Source organism: Pelobates fuscus, chromosome 1 (assembly GCF_036172605.1).
Source record: "Pelobates fuscus isolate aPelFus1 chromosome 1, aPelFus1.pri, whole genome shotgun sequence".
NCBI classification, from domain to species: Eukaryota; Metazoa; Chordata; class Amphibia; order Anura; family Pelobatidae; genus Pelobates; species Pelobates fuscus.
The window spans coordinates 311820604-311842282 of NC_086317.1; the positions used below are offsets into that span (position 1 = coordinate 311820604).

The 21679-nt window shown below is 38.5% G+C and overlaps 1 protein-coding gene across 1 annotated transcript; it reads right to left on the bottom strand.

Moving 5' to 3' along the window:
- CDC16 (cell division cycle 16) lies at positions 1-20239 on the bottom strand. The gene is made up of 18 exons (XM_063444641.1): positions 19986-20239; positions 18739-18793; positions 17530-17627; positions 16926-16964; positions 16219-16362; positions 15280-15439; positions 14222-14313; positions 13260-13393; positions 11878-11957; positions 11248-11297; positions 10335-10408; positions 8813-8938; positions 6609-6761; positions 5408-5471; positions 4244-4305; positions 2836-2971; positions 1670-1760; positions 1-1118 (listed from the first exon to the last, which is right to left on the bottom strand). Exons 1-18 carry the CDS (start codon positions 20031-20033, stop codon positions 850-852), a joined length of 1875 nt encoding a protein of 624 aa, XP_063300711.1. The 5' UTR covers positions 20034-20239; the 3' UTR covers positions 1-849.
- Positions 20240-21679: the final 1440 nt, after the last annotated feature.

The window sequence follows — 21679 nt, forward strand, 5'->3', positions numbered from 1 at the left end:
AGGTGGCAGTTGTCATTTAAGGAGGATCTTGTGGTCTCTTAAAACCCATTATTTGTCCAAACTCATGTCCAGGAATGCACCAGTGATGTGACTCTTGACAGACTGATGGTGACACCAAAGAAGAGAAGTGTAAAATAAGTATACATCTCCCTCCCAATCGTTGCCACCATGAAAACAAACAAGTAGAAAAAAATAAAGACTTCAAAAGGTGCCATTGCCACCTGAAAAAGTTCTAGATGCATTGCAAATGATTTATACAGCAAAGTTTGTCAATTTAAAATAATAATAAAAAAAAATTGTTAAAAAGCCTAGTCTTTGTTTTGCACATTTATGTTTTTATTGTGGACGATGAACACAAATCTGGTGCAACAAATATGGCCTTGCAGGTACACATTGATATTTCACATTATTTTTGGAACTTTGTTTTTGTAGTAAGTGTGTGTCCTTTAATACACTAAAAATAAACGTCTTTGCATGCTTTTTTTTTTTTTACATGTAATATTTTCTGATCAGTTTATTACAATCATATTAGCGGTTCACAGACATACTAAAAAGTTTAAGAAGAAAAAAAAAAATGACAATTGTTGAAGTCCATTGTTACAGGTATTAAAATGTAAGCAAAACATAACTGAATTCATACTGACATGCTCTTCCTTTCTCTGCTTGAAAGGCCAGCAATATACTGCTCTGCAATATGCTGCTGTGCATTGGGGAGTAGAGCAGGTAATGCAAAGTCAATTGTAAAAGCAATGTTAGATATTTCACATACAAAATGTCTGATTCCCAGAAAGAATCATTAAGATGGATGGTGCAGAGTGCATGGCGGGTTCTTGTGTGGCAGAGGGCGGCTCATGTGCTATGATCGGACATAGAGGTTTCCAACATCATATCACTCTCATTCATCTCAATTTCAAGGGCTTCTTCTATTGGGCACCTGTTGTCAGATGACTTAGGTAGAAGTTGAGAGGTTTCTAAGGCCATGATGGCATTTTCATCAAGGGACTGCCGCTCCAAATCAAAGGCTCTCTCCTCCCAGGGAGGTGAAATAATGTTCTTAAGGGTTTTCATTGTATGTACATCAAAGTCATAGCATCCCAGTTTTTCCTTAATCTCAGTTCCTTGAAAAATAAAAACAGGTTTTAAATACCATAATATTGCATCAGATTTATATATAAACACTACTTTAAAAGTAGGATTCTCATGCAACATTCTAACCCTATAGGCACACACACATTTTTCTTATTATTAAATTACTCATACAGTAGAATTGTGTTCTGTATTACAATATATTATGGAAATGATTTAAAGTTATGTGTTTACAGGGCACACTGCAAGGAATTGAAGGGGCTATTATCGCCAGAACTAAACATTTTTACCAAAACTCTACAGGGAAATACACAATGAAAATCCATAGGGAAATAAATTGAAGAGTGAATATTTTTACTTGTGTTTAACTCTAACAAATCTATAAAACAAATATATATATATAGTTTTTTATAAAAAGTCAAGGAATTTCATGGACATCAATTAAAAATACTAGAAACTACACTTTATATAAATATATTTATGTGTAGATAGAATAAAAAGCACAAAAACTGCTCTATAAGTAGTTGCCGGGCACTTGTCTTATTTATATACCCATCATTTAATAAATGTCCACAAGTCTTACCAATATATGCATCAGAGTCACCAATGTACATTTCTATACAGTGCCCAAGCATTGTGACAGAAAATGTGTCATCTCTCCTGAGACCAAGGGCCTGAAACACAAAGTATAAAAAAAAAAAGAGTTATTACGAGATTACTACAAAGAGCAGAAAGAAAGACATTTATTCAGCCAGTTGGAAAGAGTGGTCCCTTGGAAACATAAAGGAGGGGCTCTACTCAGTCTCTCCTTGACATCCAATAAACGGCAATGTTGGGAACCTGTAAGCTCTTTTATTTTATTCTTTTTTAAATTACAGTAATAGTAACCATAAGCAAACAAGAAATTTTGTTTAGTGAAATGTAAGTTGAGAACAAAAATTAGGGGAAATAAATAATAAAGAAAAGAGGGGAAAATACATAAGGAGTTCCATAGCTTCAACTTAATGCACAAAAGGATGTTCCAGCCACAATGAACATGTTGAAGTAAGATTGCAGAAATTGTTCTTAACCCCTCCTAAATTTCATTCCCAGGAGACTGAGAAACCTCTATCATTATCTGTCACCCCCAGCATTACAATGACATCAAGTTAGCTTCACATATACCTAGAACCCTGTACAATGTTGCTGTAAGTCATTATGTACTTTTTTGTTGTCTAAAGAACATGACGTTTGATCTCTTGCTGCAGCTTTTCATTCACCCTATTTACCTTCTCCCTGCTCTCCTCCTTCGATCTTGTTAAAGGGATACTATAGCCACCAAAACCCCTTTGCTTAATGAAGCTGTTTTAGTGTATAGAGTATGCCCATCTCTTCTCATTTCTCTGCCATTTAGGAGTTTAATAACTTTAGTTTCTGTTTATGCAGCCCCAGTCATACAACCCCTGGCTGCTTAGAGTGTCCTTTAAACCTCCCTAAAATTGAACTGTGCTTACCAGTGATGCTATAATGAATTTGTACGGTTCTGACATAAAATTCAATAAAAAGAATTACGTCGAAAAATACTCAGGCAGTTATATATTGAGCATACAGATGACATGCAGAAACAGTCTTTTTGGCTGCCTCGGCTCCTCCAACCAGTAGTATTTGCTCTAAGTGTGTAAAGCTTTTTTTTTCCATGCCGAAACACAGAAGTAGCAAACATCACATGAAATCAAATGACAAATGAATAGATAAAAAATAGAAACTTACTGTGTGAAAATAGTCAATTGCACTTTCAAAATTTCCCATAAGGCTGTGAATATATCCAATAGCAGAATATGTTGAGGCGTTTTGTGGGATCAGAACTAGAGCTTGCCGGTGATATTCCAAGGCATCCTCATATTTTCTATAAATGGCATCACATCACAAACATAAAATAAATGTGGGAAATGAATAATAGATGATCACACGAGTTAAGTATAAAGAGCAATAATAGGGAAATGTTCTAAAAGTTGACTAGTTACAATGGAAACCAATGTAATATCCCACTTTTAGAACTCAATCCCAGAATTACTTTTTACATAGCCCCCATAGAGTGTGACCTTTACTAAATATATTATAAAATAAATAAAGCCAGAGTAGTAACAGTAAATGTAAATATTATTTTAGTGCTCTGCAGGATGGAAATATTGGTTCTTCCACTGTTGATTCAGGTTAGAGTAACTGCTTATTAAAGTGCACCTCTCAAGCCAAATACTCCCTAGTGTATCTTTGTGCTAGCAAAAATTGCTGGGATATTCATTGATAAATAGCTATTTACATACTTTTTAAGCTTCTCTGCCTTTACCACTATGCTCCTGAATTGCACAGTCCCTATTGCACAGTCTTATGGCATCTTTGGATTGAGTTGGAATTTCAGTAAAATTCAAACGCAGTCTTCATTAGTATTTCATAAAAAAACATAACTTCTCTTTAATTCACAGTAAATACATTGATTTCAATAAAGACTATACATAAAACATATATTCTAATAAAAACAAATAACATGTAATAAGGCCTCTTGCCATAAACAAATGCCTACGAATTTATATGTGTGCAGTGACTAAAAAAAACCATAATGATAGAAAGCAGCTAATATGAGACCACAAAATAATATGTGTTTTAGAAGGAGTAATGGTTTAAATGATACTGAAGATTATTATCCAAGATAAAGCAGACTGTGAACAAAATACTTCAGGAGTACGATTCACTGGAAAATTACTGTGGACAAGAATGGGCAAGAACGGCAATATCAAAATAATGAACTCATTGGGTTTATTAGCTAAACTGAGAACCTGTGTAGTGACAGGCAATGGGTAACAGTATACCACTCTACATCTGCTGCTTGTATCAATGATGCACTACATCACAGGCATCAGTACATGCCATGTCTAATTGAGCCGGCAGCTGGTCAAAGAAGCAGCTGCCCTCTAAAGACTCCGAAGAAGTGGGCGGAGTGACCTATCGCTGCTCAATATCCTTTCTAGGACAAAATATGTCACTGCTCTCAGTTGAATTAAACAGAAGAGCAAACATAAATTCAATAGAAATGGTTTACTTCCAAACACTTATGTGTTTGTCGTGTGTACACAACATGAATAAGATCAATGAAAATGAATAGGGTCATTTAAGCACTTACTTGAGTTTTCTAAGTACATGACCCAGGTTATTTAGCAAAGGCTCCCATTTATCTACAGTTACCTGCAAAACAAAATCAACATACAATTCATCAACCTGCTTTCAAATGAACACAATACAAAAATAAATCATCTTGAAAAACTAGAAATAACGTTTAAAAATTGAATAGTTGATATGGATGGCCTGGGCAAGATAAACTCAGGAGTCAGGCACTTTGTACATTACAATTAATAGAATTATATTGATTGCAATAAACAAACTGCTTGACTATATATACACCCTACTCTCCCCCCAAACAAATAAGAATAAAATAAAATAAGCAGACTGAATAACAGTCATCTTGCCATTCTAGTAAACCTCTTATGAAGTCTTGTGACTGAAATCGTAGTTCTTGTCTTTGTAGTTACTTCACATATTATTGACGGAAACACATAAAAACAACAACAACAAAAACTACTTTCTAAATATAAAACTTGTTTCAGGCATTACTGAGCACATTGGCAAATTGCAGTAAGCTAATGGGGTTCCAAAGAACTTAATTTTGATGTGCTGTGGCAAGAGGTGGGGATTTTACAAATGTAATCATGTCTGGCACTTTTGACATAATTTTTCTTTAAGAGTTGTGTTTTAATTTGGTAATCTTTCTTGGAAAATATGAATAATAAAATAATAGTGAAAATACAGTGTTTGCATACTCCCCTATGTACACCTCCAGTGGTCACCCCTCAGATGGCCACTGGAGGTGCTTCCTGGGGCAGTGCTTCACACTGTGCAGCACTGCCGTTCAGTGTCCGCACGCTCTGCATGGAGATGCAAAATTTTTCTCATAGACATGCATTGATTCAATTGGCCCCTCCCAGTAGATTTCAGCCAATGTAATGCTTTTCCTATGGGAAAGCACTGTATTGGCTCAAATCAGAAATTATGATGATGTCAGCAAGGAGGCGGGGCAAGTGCCAGTTCTGGAATCCAGTAAGTTTTATTACCTTTTAAAGAGACTAAGGAAGGGGGGGGGGGGGGGCAAGCCATTTAAATGGTGGTTTTAACACTATAGGGTCAGGAATACACGTTTGTGTTGCTGACCCTATAGTGTTCCTTTGGTGGCTGTGCTAGACCTTCCAAATACACATAAATCTATAGTTATTAAAACTAGCACATCACTAACCTCATTTCCAATAGCTTTGATTTTTTCCAAAGCATCCAAGAACCACTTCTCTGCAGTTTTCCAGCTAGGAGATAACAGACAGGGACATATATAGTTTAGGTACTTATTCACTATGCATAGAAGCAACATCACCACTTCCTTTCATATTACAGGTACACAGCCAAACACAAAGCTTGATTTAGAAAGAAAAATGCGGTTTCATCTATACAATGCTCTAAAACTAGGTGAATTGCTTGAAAAGCTAAAAACTACAAACACAGCAGCAGGTGTGTGCATCATTATTTTCTTCTGTATAACAAAACGTGGAAACAACATGCTTGGAGTGTGGCCACATGATAGATAGATCAGATCCACTTTCAAATTTGCAATAAATCAAACGTAATTTAGATAGGGTTAAGCAATAAACTGTTAACTGTACCTAAAGAACATATCCAATTGTGGCTAAACAATTACACTCCTCCGCCCCCCCCCCCCCCCCAAGAAAACTCACCATTATTCCAGCACTGGGAGAGTCTGCAGATCAATTCCCTTATCTGTCTCCTCTGAAGTCATCATTACAATGACTTGTGTCAGATCAGATGCTTCTCACACAGAGAAGCCAACAATGCCAACAATGCTCTCATACAGAAGCAATGAAACCAATGTGTGGCTGTAAGAAGCAGTTGCATCCTCTTAATTCCACTCTCAAAGCAAGTAAAGCAGGGAGCCCTCCCAGTTGTCTGCTTGACCAATGTGTGTGTTATTGCTCTTGAAATCTTTAACAAAATAAGCCAGAGGGGACATGCAGTTAACCCCTAAAGCACTTCAACAAGCGGTGGTGTTTTGTGTAATGACATTGGCCTTTTAAAGAGTCGCTGACAAATTTGCAAAAACCCCCAACAGTCACAATGCCGCTGGGGGTCCGGTGGCCGTGGGAAGGGGTGTTAAGGTAAGATTTACTTACCTGAACCTGTACCTTGCGGGGGCCTCCATCTTTCTCATTTGCATGCACGAGAGTACAGCGTTGAGGTCTATGGCGGATCCCACAAGAGCCTCCATAGACACAGCCAATTCCCTGCAGCCATCACTGGTGATGGCTCTAGGAATTGACACTTAGTATTCCATAAAGATTCAATCTAGTTTTTCAGGGAAGGTGACACTTTAATCTTGATTCCTATACCTATCAATGTAGGGCACAAGTGTGTAATTTTTCCATACTTACTCTCTGTTCTGAAATGCCACCACCCCAACTTCGTGCATAACAAATGGATCCTCAGGAGCAATACTCAAAGCCTGGCTAAAAAATCTCTCTGCCAACTTTGAGTTATTGGTCAACCCATATTCTAGTCCAATATACAGCATAGGTAAATGACATCTGCAAAAACAACAAATAAAATGCAGTATTAAAGAGCAAGTTCACGCATTTGTAACACAGTATATGACAATTACCCAAAAAACACAAACGCTGCTTTAAGGACTTGGGATTAACTCACAATTCTACCATTTGACAATTGCTAAATAGAGCTGTTTGTGATGTTGATGCAATAGCAATCCCACTGTATAGATATGGTTAATATTTTAACCATTTCTTTTTGAAAAATGGCCCTTTGAATTGCACAGTCAAGCAACAATCACAATTTCCAAACCACCATTTTTTGTAAACATATGACAGATCAAATGCAATAAACCTGCTGCTTAAAAGAATACTCCAGCATGCTGTAGGGGTTATTGTGTGAGGAGTGCTCTAGCGCCGTCTCATCGTAAGCACTGAATCCATTTTAATAATTTGTGATATCTTACCCGTGTCTCGGGCCCCACTTCCTTTCTTCACAACTCTAAAATAGAAAGCCGGAGGTGCAGTTCGTAGATCATTGGATGAGAGTGATCAGCTGATGCTCTCAGCCATTGAGCTAGCCAGGGACTTTAGGGCTTACCTCAGGAGAGTAATGATAGCGCTCCATTGTAAGTAGTGGAGAAATGGAGCTGCGCTCAACAAATTCTAGCAGGGCAACTGACAGACACACACTCACTCACTCACTCACAGACACACACACTTACTGACAGACACGCACTGACAGGCATAGACAGACACACACACACTGACAGGCACAGACACACACTCACCGACATACAGACGCACGCTCACTGACATACAGACGCACGCTCACTGACATACAGACACACGCTCACTGACATACAGACACACGCTCACTGACATACATACGCTCACTGACAGATAGACAGACACACACTCACTCAATGACATACAAACACTCACTCACTGATAGACACACACTCACTGACAATCAAACACTCACCTCCCTGGGGTCCAGTGTGAAGCAGCTCTTCACTCCTCCAGAGCGCTGTTTAGTATGCCGGGGCCGGAATGACGTCATATTCCCGCTCCCGGCATCACAGAGGGCGCGCGAGGGAGGAGTGAGGAGCGGCTAGAACAGCCTCCCTCGCCGCCTGCCAGCTCCATCTGCACTCCTCCTCTCCTCGCCCCTCTCAGCATTTAGTGGCAGAGCAGGCACCTGACATCAAGGTAAGCAGGTGCCTGCTCTGCCTTACCTAGCTCTGCATCGGGGGCGCCCTGAGGTGCCCCCCTGTGACAGTGCTCCTCTCGGCGCAACCACCTTCGGGTGCCTTGAGGATCGGCCCGGTTCTGGGGGCGGCTCAAAAGCCGCTCTCCCAGTGCTGCAACCCCAGCAGGCCAGCACCCTAGACGAATACTTAGTTCGCCTAAGGGTGGCGCCGGCCCTGAATCCTAGTCAAGAAGTCAAACCGTTTTAAAACGGTTGACTACTTCCCATGGGTGGACACAAGGCTACTCCTGCTACAATAACCACTACAGTGTGCAGTAATGGCTATGGTGCTCTGAGTTTTCTTGAACACCACACTTTTAACTTTTATTCATTATTATTATCAAAATTTAGGAAATTGCATTGAAAATCAATTCAGATGAGGCAAAGTCATGGCAAACCATGCAAATGAGAAGAGGCAATAAAAATATTTAATTTATACTCTGCCAGGTGCAAAGGACAGACTTTAAAACAATGTTTGACATGGAGTGAAGATGTAGGCGTCCAGTTGCAATGTTTACATTTATTTTTCTCATCTTACAAATACATATTTGTTAACTATATGGATAAACATATTAAAAATCATAGGAAGTGGCCATCCTCTTTAATTTGCTACTTTGAAAAGACTACAGAAGCTTATTTCAGCACATGTTTCTGAATTCAAATTAGTAGGAAAAGTCAGGTGTTAAATTCAACTCTTCACTGCAAAATAAGTAGATTCTCTAATTAGGTTATTAAGATGTTTCTTTCTCTCAAGATTCTCTATGTAAATCTGCAGTTTGACGTTTGTTAGATGAATGGTTTATGCTATATTACTAGAGTGTCACTAGCAATGATTACATACCCTTTCATAAGTTGTGCTGCTGTGAAATAAGCAGCCATAGCCTGGTCATGTTCACTCTCCACTGCAAAGGAATGTCCATATGCAATCCATGCAGGTCCATAGCTTCTCTCTAATGTAGTGGCTTTACTGAGTAAAAAAATAAAAATTTACAAAAACATTGATATTGACGTCAGATAAGAATGGATTAGCCAATCTAGTCTGCCTATTTCATATCTAAAAACACAGTTTGTATTTTCAGTTTGCTACCAGCTCCAATCAGAAGTATATTTAACCCACTGTATTAGTTTATAACACCTCTTGAAGCAGAATAATATATGGATTTACAACTCTACCTCGAAAACAAATTGACCAAGATTATCCAAAATGTACTTCCTTCACCTTGTGACCTCTTGTTCTATCATCCCTTTTTCTATAGGAAACGTTTTGTAGTTAGTTAAATAATTGAAAGTTTCTAGAACGGCACCCCCATTACTTAATTGTTCTCACAAGGCTTTCTTTTTGTAAATATGTTTTTATTGAGAGAAGTAAGTAGATATTTGTAGATATAGACAAACACAAGTATATAAGCAGTCTTGCAGGACTTCACATAATAGCTTAACTGTGATCACATCGTTCCCACAAAGCTTTCAAGCTCTTTCAGTGTGTAATTATTATTCAGACATTGCAGTACACACATTTTATATATACACAAACAAGTAAATAACACTTAAAGGGACACGATAGTCACCAAAACAACTTTAGCTTAATGAAGCAGTTTTGGTGTGTAGTTAATGCCGCTGCAGCCTCACTGTTCAATTCTCTGCCATTGGGGAGTTAAATCCCTTTGTTTATGCAGCCCTAGTCACACCTCCCTTCATGTGACTTACACAGCCTTCCAACACTTCCTGCAAAGAGTCATCTAATGTTTACACTTCCAGTATTGAAAATACTGTTTAATTTAGAATGTCACATCTCCTGCTCTGTTAATAGCTTTCTAGACCCTGCAGGAGCGTCTTGTATATAATTAAAGTTCAAAATACAGAGCAGGAAATAAAAACTTTTAAAGTAAGTTACATCTGATTGAAAGTTAAATAATTTATTTTCATGCAGGCTATGTGAATCACAGTCAGTGGAGGTGTGGCTACACCTGCATAAACAGAAACAAAAGTGATTTAACTCCTAAATGGTGGAGTATTGAGCGGTGATACTTCATCGGCATAAACTATACACCAAAACTGCTTCATTAAGCTTAAGTTGTTTTGATGACTATAGTGCCCCTTTTACTTCATCAACTGGGTATTTGGAATGACAGAACAGACGGAGAATGCAATTTCCAATTTTTGTATATTGCAAGACCTCCACAACCTGTCACAGAGAGTGCCACAGTGTTTCACTGTCATTATTAAACAAGCATTGAGGTAGGAGTAGTATATATCTATGACAAATGACTGTTTGACAAATATCTGTAGAATTTAGGAGCCAGGAGGAAACTCACAATAACGATCAGAGTCAGAATATATCACATATCACATTTATCCCATACCTAAGATATCTTCTGGCATGTTCATTTTTATGCCCAACCATGAGATAGTAACATCCCACTGCAAACCAAGAGACCTAAACATGAAAACGAAAAGGAAAAAAATAAAAAGCTGCAATAGAACTGCAACGTATCCATAGCAAGTTAAAAAGGTTTGATTTTTTTTTTTTTTTAGGCTTGTGTAGTAGTTCACAAAACAAATCTCAATTTATTTCTCGAGAAATAAACAGAGCAACAGTCCTCCCTTTAATTTATTTACTGCACTTTAAAAGTATTATTACCTAAGTGTTCATTTGATGTTGCATAAGGAGGATAGCAAGTGTACGTACTAATTCTCATCTTACAATATTTAACAAATTGTATTGGAGAGTTTATACACGTACATAGCATTACCAGACTTGGCACAAGAAGATCTATTAAGGATTCCACAGAGCTCTGTTTTGTACTCTCGTAATTTTTGACAGTGACCCAAGGAAAATGAAGCACTAGGCGATGCCAACATGAGGAAGATTGGCAACATGCCAAGGCATACTTACCTGAAGCTCCATCTCCCAGGTAGGTTATCTTGGGGCTTATATAATGCGTTAAGTAATCCCATTTCTTCATTAGGTATTATATGGGAAAGAAATGGCTGCAAGGCTTGCCAGTTTTCTAACTTAGGCAGAGCTTGCGAGAACTTACTGTAATATTACAAATACATTATAATAATAATAATAATATTAGCCCCACTTTTTCACAGTGCTAAAAATTTACACCGCCATATATTGAGTACTGAAACAGTATTTCGAAGTTACATTTGCATGACACAAATTGAATGCATAGGTTATAGATCACCCAGACAACAAGCTTACAGCCTATAAAAATAAAATATATAAAATAAAAAAAACATACAAACAGTATACATTGTAATACTTACTGGATTGTTAGGGTATAAATCAACTAGCTTGTGTGAAAGGTAGAAGAGTTCTGTTAACAAAAAGATAGTTCAGATACATTATAAATGCTATTAGAACATCCATCTAAAACCAGTTTACCACTTTACTCCATTTACCAAACCACCAAAAAGAAATTAACAAGACCCTTCAACAGGGTCTATGTAATCCATTTACAACTCTAGTCAGCACAGCAGTAAATCAGTACAATTTTTCTATTCAGAACAAATAACATAAAATTGAAACAACCTAAATTTAGTCCTTACTCAGCCACCACAGCATTTCCATACAAACAACTAAGAGTTTGGCAGTGTGTTAATTTACTACACATAATGAATCTTCTCTGTCAAATGTGATGTTCAAAAATGGTCTATCTGTCATGGTTTATGCATTGTATATCCGGTACTGCAGCCATTACAATATAAAGAATATATTAAAAAGAAACCCCCAATGGATAATATTGATTGCAAAATGGGGCCCCTTTAGCCTCCCATAGAGAGTCAGTTATCTGCCAGTTATTTCATGGAAAACAAGAACATTTGCTATGCAGCTACACACATTCTGCAAAGGAATGTATGTTCCTGTCCACATCTCTTCACACAAACAATGCTTACCATTTGCTTTATTCAATTCTACTAGGGTGCCTATATGTACGGGTAAACAACTTGCATGATAAGGATCTTTTTCCATGACGCTGGGGGGAAAAAATAATCAGTAAATGAATTAAACCAAGAGGTGTGCTTCAATCGTCATATTATGTTTTTTTAAATACATTTTACATATTTATATATACTTATTTTATTACAATTTGCTACAATCGGAACATACAAATGTTATTCATAGGCTTAAAAGGTACTATCCCAATGAAGCACATAATGCATCCACTAATTTGGGCTATTACAGTTATTCACTGGCCAGAACCCAGATTGCTTTGTTTTTTAGAGGGGGCCCACTGGATGAAAGAGGCACACAATTTCTGTTAGGTCTTCAGTAACTGGCCACAACACATTTTTTTTATTGTATTAGCCCAATCTATCCCAATGCAATGGATTTCATGTTGACACTGAGAAAGTCTAAGGTAAGTGCTTTGCAGCTCACTTATCTATATGTTATAGTTGCAGATTGATTCAGTTCATTTTCACATGGCTGAATGGTTCAGCATACTTGTGTCACGCATGTAATTTTTTTTTTAAATCTATATTTAAAGGTTTTTGTTAGAGTAGAGAACATATTTCAAAGACGTACAGATATCAGACACTTTAGCCTTAGACAATTGCATATAACATCATAAGAGAATACGTGCATAATACTTCACATACTTGTCCACCTTCAATTGAGATTACAATATATCATAGTACAGTTTATTTGCACAATAAGTTTTTTGCGCTCCTTCCTTGATAATGTTTGCTTAAGGGTTCAAGGGTAGAGAGGAATCATGAGAGGTAAAGGGGGGGAGAGTGAGAAGAAGAGAGAAGGGAAGAATAAGTAGAATAAATTAAGGTACAATAAAATAAAATAAAATACACCCCTTAAGCCATCACCATCCCTCCTGGTTTGTAGCAGGCCTATATCCACTTACAAGTATTAGGTGTCGATTGAGTCTATCAAGTGGAACACGAGGGTGGAAACAAGGTCATAAACATATACGCAAGGGGTGGTAGGACATAAATGTGTCAGTTGGTCGGGTCATACCTCCTATATAGGAGGGTTAGGTCAACCATACGATGTGGCCCACAGAACGCCCATAAGAACATATCTGATCAGTAGGGTCACGCATGTAATTTGCATCCATATCATATGTTAAGAATCATCGGGCTACCATGAGCCCAAGACAGTAATAACAATGCAAAAATAAGATCTTAACTACCTGACTTAAATGACTGATGTTAATTTCCAATTTCATTGCAAAAACTACACAAAAGTTGGAACCAATGCTTTTAAATAAAAGTTTAAAAATGCTTCAAGAAAAATGGCTTTAAATGTAAGGAGCACTCACACAGAAGTAAGCTTGTAGCACATCTTGAAGTCACAATTGTAGTAATGTCTTTCTGCTAAAGATACAACTACATCCAGATTTTCCTGAAGGCCATCCACAGATTCTGGAATTATTGTTTCACTGGGTTTGTTATACTGAAAAAAGAAAAAACACTGTTAAATAAAATGGATTGCATAGCCAAAATATAAACAATTACATATAAGAAAATGTAATGTAACTATCAATTAAAGATTCCTTTTCATGTGCTGAAATAAGCTAAATCCTATCTTGATCAGATTGAATAATTTACTTTTGTGCACATGATGGAAAGTCTGTGGAACAGAACAACTAAAATGTGGCAACGTGAAAGCAAAAAAACTGTAGAGGTGAACTCTGAAAGAACCACTGAAGAAAGATGAAAGTCTATCAACAAATAGTGTTGGCACAAGACTATATACTGAATAGTTGGTTAACAAAATAAAACATAGGACAGCTTAAAAAGGTATTAGTCCATGCAAATGAAACACATTGAAAGTTGTAAAATTACACACAAGAAAACCTGTAAAAGCTTTAAATCGCTATAGCTGAACATATGAGGAATTGTGAAAGATTGGGCAATAATGGTAAAGGTTGTGAAAAGATGAAAGTCTCTCTACAGATGCATTAAAAAAAAGATCAAGTAAGAAATCAGTTGATCACATAAATGTAATAGATGAACCAATATCCTCTTTCTTGCTGTTCTTTCCTTTGTTGGTGAAGAGGACTGCAGTTCTCAGTGGTCTCGATTGAAACATGAGTTGGCAAAGGTCTATCTAACCTGTTCATTGACAGGCATGAGAAAACCATATCCACATACCTGTTCTATGTAAGAAAACATGTAATATAAATAATAGAAAATAAACACTATATAAAAACATATATGCTTACACATTCATTCTTACTTCAAATATAGAAAAAGAAATATCTGTAAATACATTTTTTACCTTTTTCAACTTGTTTTCAAAGAGAAAACGTAGTAATTCCTGATCTTCTGAACAGTTTTTACTAAGAGGTAGAGAATCGAGAAGCTCTTTTTCTGTGGATAATACAAACAATAATTCATTTAAATGCAATTTTAAATAAAATTGTGCAATGCTTGGGAAAATATCCATTTCCCAGACAAACATATATACATTTTCCAGTCAACAACATTGGTGCTGGGACGGTCTCTTACACTCCCTCAAAATGCACGTTTGTGTGTCTGAAAATGTTGACAATTTTCAAAAAGTTAATTCGATCTAATGACGTATTTCCAAATAAAGCAAGATGCCAACCACAAGTCTTAAAGAAGTTCAGCTGCCATCCATAAAATGGGTGGGTAATACATTCTGCTAAGGGCAAATATTAAAATTTTACCTAAACATTGTGCTAGAGAAATCACAAAAAAAGTGTACAGCTGTATTGTTATATTTAAGCCAACATTTGCTTTTCCACATTGCTAAATGTGGCTTCAAAGTAAATAAATCAAATATGCCTTTCACGTGAATGTACATAAGGCACTGTGAGGGGGAAATGAATGTATGTGCATGAATTGCAAAGTCATAAATGTTGTTTATACATCAATCTGGCAGCACAGAGCTATGACCTTAAATCTTAAGAGAAAAATACAATACGAACCCTTTACCGCTGGCCATAAAAAAAAAGAGAAAATTTGTATGATGTAGAAAGTGGGAAAAAAAAAAATAAATAAATAAAACACAGAACACAAGATAAATAACGCACAACTGCAATTTCAGAACATACAATAGTTCTGACTCAACAAACTGCTTGAAGTACCAACTCAGCTTGAAGGGTAAGTCTGTAAGGACTGTATTGTGATTGTACATGTCTCTGTTTACAAAAGATCTATCTGGCATTATTTAAAGTACAATGTTTTATTGGTGAGATTCATATAGTATTATATATATATATATTATTTATGGGCAATGATAGTGTGAATTACGCCGTCTAGAAAGTTTTGCTATAGACCCAGTACAACAGTAAGTAAATGTGATTTTCAAACCTTCTTGTGCAGTCAGCATGTGGTGCGCTGTTAAAAGGTCAAATGCTTCAAAGCAGTAAACATCAAACTTCAAGGCCTCTTTGTAGCTGTATGTAGCAAGAGTCCTGTTATCCAGGGCATCGTAGATCTTCCCACGAAGAAGGCAAATGGAACTCTTGATCTGGAAGGAGAATACTAAGAAAATTAAAATCATAAAACTGAACAGAATACAATGATAGATGTAAAATATATATTCTTTAAGTAAATTTAAAGCAAATTTGTTATGCAAGTTTATAATGATATAACTAAGAACTGAACAATGCATTCACACTTTGGTGAGGGACGTATATGTAACTTGAAGTGCATATGTTATGTTTACACTAGGGTTAATCCAGCCTCTAGTGGCCGTCTCACTGACAGCCGCTAGAGGCGCTTCCACGATTCTCACTGCGAAGATCACAGTGAGAAGACGCTGGATGTCCATAGGAAAGCATTGAGTAATGCTTTCCTATGGGGAATTTGAAATCGCGTGTGGCTCTAGCACAGAGGGAGCAATATAGTGCTCCTTTAAGGTAAACATACAAAATGAAGGGAGGAACTGTGACATAGAAACAAAGTAACCTGTGTGATATATGGAGGAACTCTGCAAATCCTTTTTGCCCGTAGTCCTGCAATTGCTAAAGACTGTCCCAGGTTCACACAAACTGCACTGTGCAGAGAGAAGCACAATGAGATTAAATGCCATAAAAAGGCCAGAATACCTAGAAAACTGATACTTAATACCTATGTACAGGTGCAAAAAACCTTTTTATGAGCATGCCTCTTCATTACAGTTATACAAGTGGAACACTATACTGCATAAGTTCTTAGCTGCTGAATGGCTGAAGGTGGTTTGTAATCACACTGTGCATGCATGTAATAAAGTTCTTTACTGCTGCCAAAAAGTAAGCATGGTCCTACCGAGGACTGTGACATCTGCCAATCTCCAGGAGGTGTATCTTTTAAGAGCCTCTCATCCTTTATACTCTTCTCAAACAACTTCTTGTTGATTGGATCTTCCATATCAAGGATATCCAGAGCCTGCTGATACTCTTTAGCAGCATACTTTACATGCAAAATAGGAAAAGAAACATCTCATCATCACATTGGCACAAATATGCAACTGGGGGCCAGGGAGAAGGCTGTTTTTGTCAAACCACTCCAAAAAGGTTGAAAGAAAATGAAAATGGGATGGAATGGGGAGGAAGGAATAGGCATTTAAAGACTAAGAGTACTATAACCATTATAATAAGCTGCAGTGGTTATGGTGCTAGTGTACCCCTTTAATCCCTGCAGCTGTAAGAATTATGATAGGGAGTAAATCAATATAAACACATTGTTACCCTGTAAAATAATTCTCAGGAATAATTGGTCCAGCTGTTTTTGAGTGGCTTGACAAAAACATTGGTTCCACCAGGCCCTCATGGACAAGTCACTTTATCTGCAAATTGCTCAGCCAATTCCAAGTTTGGATGATATTGACATTGCTAATGGGAACGTGGAAATTTGCTTTGAGTTGAGTTGAAAGCAGTTTGACAAAGGGGCTAATACCAGAGGCATATTGGCACCATAACCACTAGAGTACACTCAGGATGCCTCTTTAAAAGTGAAAACTGAAATAAACTTACGTGACATCTGGCAGCAAGGTAACGGCATGCTTCATGTACCTGAGGAGAAAAAAAAAAAAGATTTTTAAATTAAATAGTAAAATACTTGTCAAGTAATAAAGCATAAGACTATGATGCAATGCATTAATAAGGCTTCAATCCACAAATGGACAGGTAATGTACAAGTTATGATGAAGATGATTTGATAAAGAAATAACAGATAAATAATATAGGAGCTCTGTGACCTTTGTGCTACGTATTTTTAAAATAAACAAATTTGCTGATTTTCACAAGGAGTCCTGGCATAATTCTTAGAGTGGACAGTCTGAATCATAAGATTAGTTTTGCAATAGCGGAGGTCTGATGATCATCAAGCAGTATGTTCCAACAGCAACCCACTAACAAGTCCTAAAGTACATTTCATGTAAAAGTATTATTCTATTTTCTACATTTCCTAGTAGACTAGTTGCTAATGTGTATATATTCTCATCTTATATTTCCTTCCAGCAGCATGCCCTCTCAAGCAGACAGATGTAATAGCGATTTAACATTCTACTGCATATGAAATGTAGTACATAAGAAAGTAATTCTTCCTACTATAATGAACAGAATGAGACTAACTTACTTTATCCAGTTTGCGCGACCTCAGAGCATGGGACGCCCTGTGATACTGAGCAGTCAGGTACAGGCATTGTGCCAACCAGTACACATCCTGAGGTTCCTCTGCAAAGACAAAGAAGAAAAGAGTTTGACTACCCTCTGCTGCTTGCAAAATGAGAAATCTTAACATACAATTCACTCTATACAGTAAATATGCTGTGATGAAAGCAAGTTTTTAAGCCCTTAAGAATTATATTACTAAACGGCTTTCTTCCAAAATATGTTCTACATATTACTCTCAATAACAGAAGACTATTTGATTACATAAATAACATACAACAAAAACAAACAAAATAAGGAATATTAAAGGACCACTCTAGTGCCAGGAAAACATACTCGTTTTCCTGGCACTAGAGTGCCCTGAGGGTGCCCCCACCCTCAGGGATCCCCTCCCGCCCGGCTCTGGAAAGGGGAAAAGGGGTAAAACTTACCTTTTTCCGCCCCGTCGGTTGAATGCGCACGCGCGGCAAGAGCTGCGCACGCATTCAGCCGGTCGCATAGGACGCTTGCGTGCTCTCACGGTGATTTTCACAGTGAGAATCACGCAAGCGCCTCTAGTGGCTGTCAATGAGACAGCCACTAATAAACATAGCAGTTTCTCTGAAACTGCTATGTTTATAAAAAAAATGGGTTAACCCTAGCTGGACCTGGCACCCAGACCACTTCATTAAGCTGAAGTGGTCTGGGTGCCTAGAGTGGTCCTTTAAGGAAAATAACAATTACACAGCGCAACTAATGTGTGGGTGCCTTGAGTGTTTTTAAATCAGTGATTAGTCAACTGATTGGGTATTTGATCTTGGAAGATCTGCACCCTATGGGTCTTCATATAACATTTCATTTGGGTTAAAGTGCAACTATAACTACACCACAAAAGGGGGGGGGGGGAGATAAAGTACTGAATAAGTACTTAAAGTAATCTGTAACATGCGTTAACCTGTTTATCACAAGATGTAATTTACTTTTAAACATATTTTTAAAAGTTTTGACATTTAAAAATCACAACATAGTTGAATATTTGCATTGGAGAAACAAAACAGTTACAGTGAAGAAGATTTATCAAAGTGTCGTGCTCCAAAAGCCGATGTTAAAATGTAACAATAAAATGTGTCTTTTAGTCCCACTGGATTCCACCACTTTTAGTACCAGTAGTTAGCCATAAAACCCAAAGTCTTACCATGTGATAGTGAAGCTACTTTGTCAGCCCAAAACAAAGCACTCTGGTACTGTTGCTGTATGGGAACAAAAGATATTTTAAAATAAATAAGGACATAGAGGGTAAACCTAAAATACTGAAATAATAACATTTATTTTATGCAGAAAATATAGTTTACATATAGTCACTCGGGATTATTCACTAAACTCCAAACTGTCACAGATTAAAGGGATACTATAGTGCTAGGAATAAAAAGCTGTATTCCTGACACTATAGCTCCCTCTGCCTCCCCCTTCCCTCGCGCCATTACTGACGAGAGGGTGCTAAAGTGCATGGGCGGCAAGTTCTGTGGGCACATTAGGACCCATAGAAAAGCATTAAATCAATTCAGAGTGCAAGGACGTCCAACGTCAGATACTGGACCAAGAGTCAGGTAGACAGCCACTGGAGGCAGATTTAGTGCTGCAATGTAAACATTGCAGTTTCTCTGGAACGGCTATGTTTTACATTGCAGCACTAAGTGCAATAAGGAACTGTACCCAGGCAACTTCAATGAGCTGAAGTGCTCTGGGTGCCTAAAGTGGGTGGGCAACTATAGTATTAGAAATACAATTTTGCATTTTTAAAACTATAGTTTTCCTTTAAGATAGCCATTAGAGGCGCTACCTGGACTCCATGAAACAAGAGGGTGTCTTAACGTTTTCCTTTCCCTATAGGAAAGCATTAGTTCAATTAGTATGGGAAAGCTAAAAAGCATGTGTGTATAAGATCGCCCACCTGCATGATGTCGCTGAGGGAGGAGACAGGAAAAAGGTAAATGTAAAAAGTTTGTAACCTTTTATAGAAGGGAGTGGGGGGGGTACTGATAGTAAAAGGGAGAGGGACACTATAGCGTTACGGTTTTGTATTCATAATATTACAGTGTTGCTTTAATCATGAAAATACTTAGTTTGTCCAGGGCTCTAGGCAGGTGTCCCAATCGGAAATTATTTTGTGTATCAGGACAATTAGATTGGGCTACTACTTTAGGCTTTTGGACAAGTAGATTTTTTTTAATGTCCACACCTCTGAGTAGCCAGCTACATGAAAAGTACTAGTGGCTGCTATGAATGGCAGCACAGCATTCTGTTAGCATTCTGTCTCACTATACTCTGCAGCTGAAACCCCTTGATAAATGCCCACCCTGCTGTCACTGACAGTTAGCCCGGTGACCCCAGTGCTGGTGATGCCAGGTCATGTGACGAGCGGCGGCGGTCACGTGGTGTTACCTGCTCTATGTATTGCCGCACTCTCCGCCGCAGACGTTCCAGGTTCATATTGAGTTCCTCTTAACGGCTGCGGCTCGGGAGCGGCGCTACCGGCCCAAACACGGGCTGGACGGCTTCACCGCGCGGTGTCCTGGCAGCCCGGGGGGTCGTGCAGCCCGCTCACACAATGTGTTGCCAATTCAGGCTTTCCGCTCCTGCAATAGCCCGGTGCTAAACCGTTTCACCAAGGCGCCATATGCAAGGAGGCAGAGACAGACAGGATGGGTGTAACGTTCAGCACGGACCGGGCGGAAACAAAGACACTGAGCAATCCGGTCCAGGGGACAATGGATCCCCCAGCTAACAGAGCCCCAGTCACAATGTAGAGAGTAATTGGTGTATACTGGTGGGTTATTAACGTAACATACAGTATGTTATAACAAAGTAATCAGCTAGCATGAGCTGTGTGGGACTTGCAGGATTATTTACTAAAGTGGCAATTGGTGGGATTTCATTAAATGGATTCTAGCGTGTCAGTAATACAAATCTGTATTCCTAACACTATGGTGCCCTCTGGTCAAACCCTCCCTCGTGCCCCACACTGAGAGTGTTAAAAAAACATTTATTTTCTTACCCTAGTCCATTCCGGACCCCATACGGCGGGGATGCCTAATGCATGGCTAGTACTGCAAGCACATTAGGCCATCCTATAGGAAAGCATTTAATCAACTTTCCTATGTGATTTTATTAAAGGACACGGAGGCTCCTATTATGCTTTAGCTCTTTCTTTAATCCTCAGCAGCAAAGAAAGGATATTGTAAATATTTAAAGAAATAAATTCAACATGTACCCTAGAGGGTTGACCATCATACAACATATTAACCCATAGGAATGCTCCTTGTGCTATTGTGGTGGAATCTCGTTAAAAATAAATTTAGTAGGCCGAGATTACCACGTGGCATGTGTACGTGCATATACTGGTGTATCGGTCGGTTGGTTGCACGTGGCAAAGATACGATCAGTAGTGTACGGAGCATGTGCGAGAATACAGGATGTAGTATTCCCCTCCTCCATTGTGCTGGACAAGCCATGCGGTCAAGCAGGAAGTTAGTTCTTGTTCGTTTTGATTGGTTATGAGAATGTGCGGGTGGAGCTTAATATGGGAGGAGTTATGTGCCTATATAAGGAGCCTGCACTATTGTCCGGGGCTCAGAACTTGTTGTATTTTGGTGACACTAGTCCCTCTGAGTCCCGATCGGTGAACCGAATAAAGAATCTCTTCCTTCCTGAAGAAACCTGTGTCCATCTCTCTGTGCTTGGCTTCCATCAGTTTCTCCGGTATCATTTGGTGCATTGGCCGGGAAGCTCATCGTTCAACGGTAGCTGAGAAGCAGAGGCGTGAGACGGTCTATCTTTGCCCACGTTCTCTACGGCTGCACCCCTGAACTTCTGCGTGGACCTCCCTTCGTCTCGGCGCCACTGGTCTGTTGTCCAGGAGATCATCGGCCTCTACGTAGTAAGTGCTGGGGTGTCCTTGTCGATGAGTGTGAACTCAGGTTCAGGAACGAGGAGGTAAGACGACCGCTGTTTTAGACGGCGGACCCACTAGGGGTATACCGATTGTGCGGTAGGCCCATAAGGGGTTTGAATTGTATACGGAATCTGCCCCCTCCAGTGGAGGGTAGGAGCGAAGGCGCACCGCTCAATTGAACGCT

What these genes read in the sequence shown, in the direction of transcription:
- CDC16 (XM_063444641.1), bottom strand. Translation starts at nt 20,033, where the DNA reads ATGAACCTGGAACGTCTGCGGCGGAGAGTGCGGCAATACATAGAGCAG. An exon ending in GTGGCATTTCAGAACAGAGA is followed by an intron (nt 5,472 to 6,608) that starts GTAAGTATGGAA and finishes GTTATCTCCTAG; the next exon opens with CTGGAAAACTGCAGAGAAGT. An exon ending in CAATTGACTATTTTCACACA is followed by an intron (nt 1,761 to 2,835) that starts GTAAGTTTCTAT and finishes TTTGTGTTTCAG; the next exon opens with GCCCTTGGTCTCAGGAGAGA.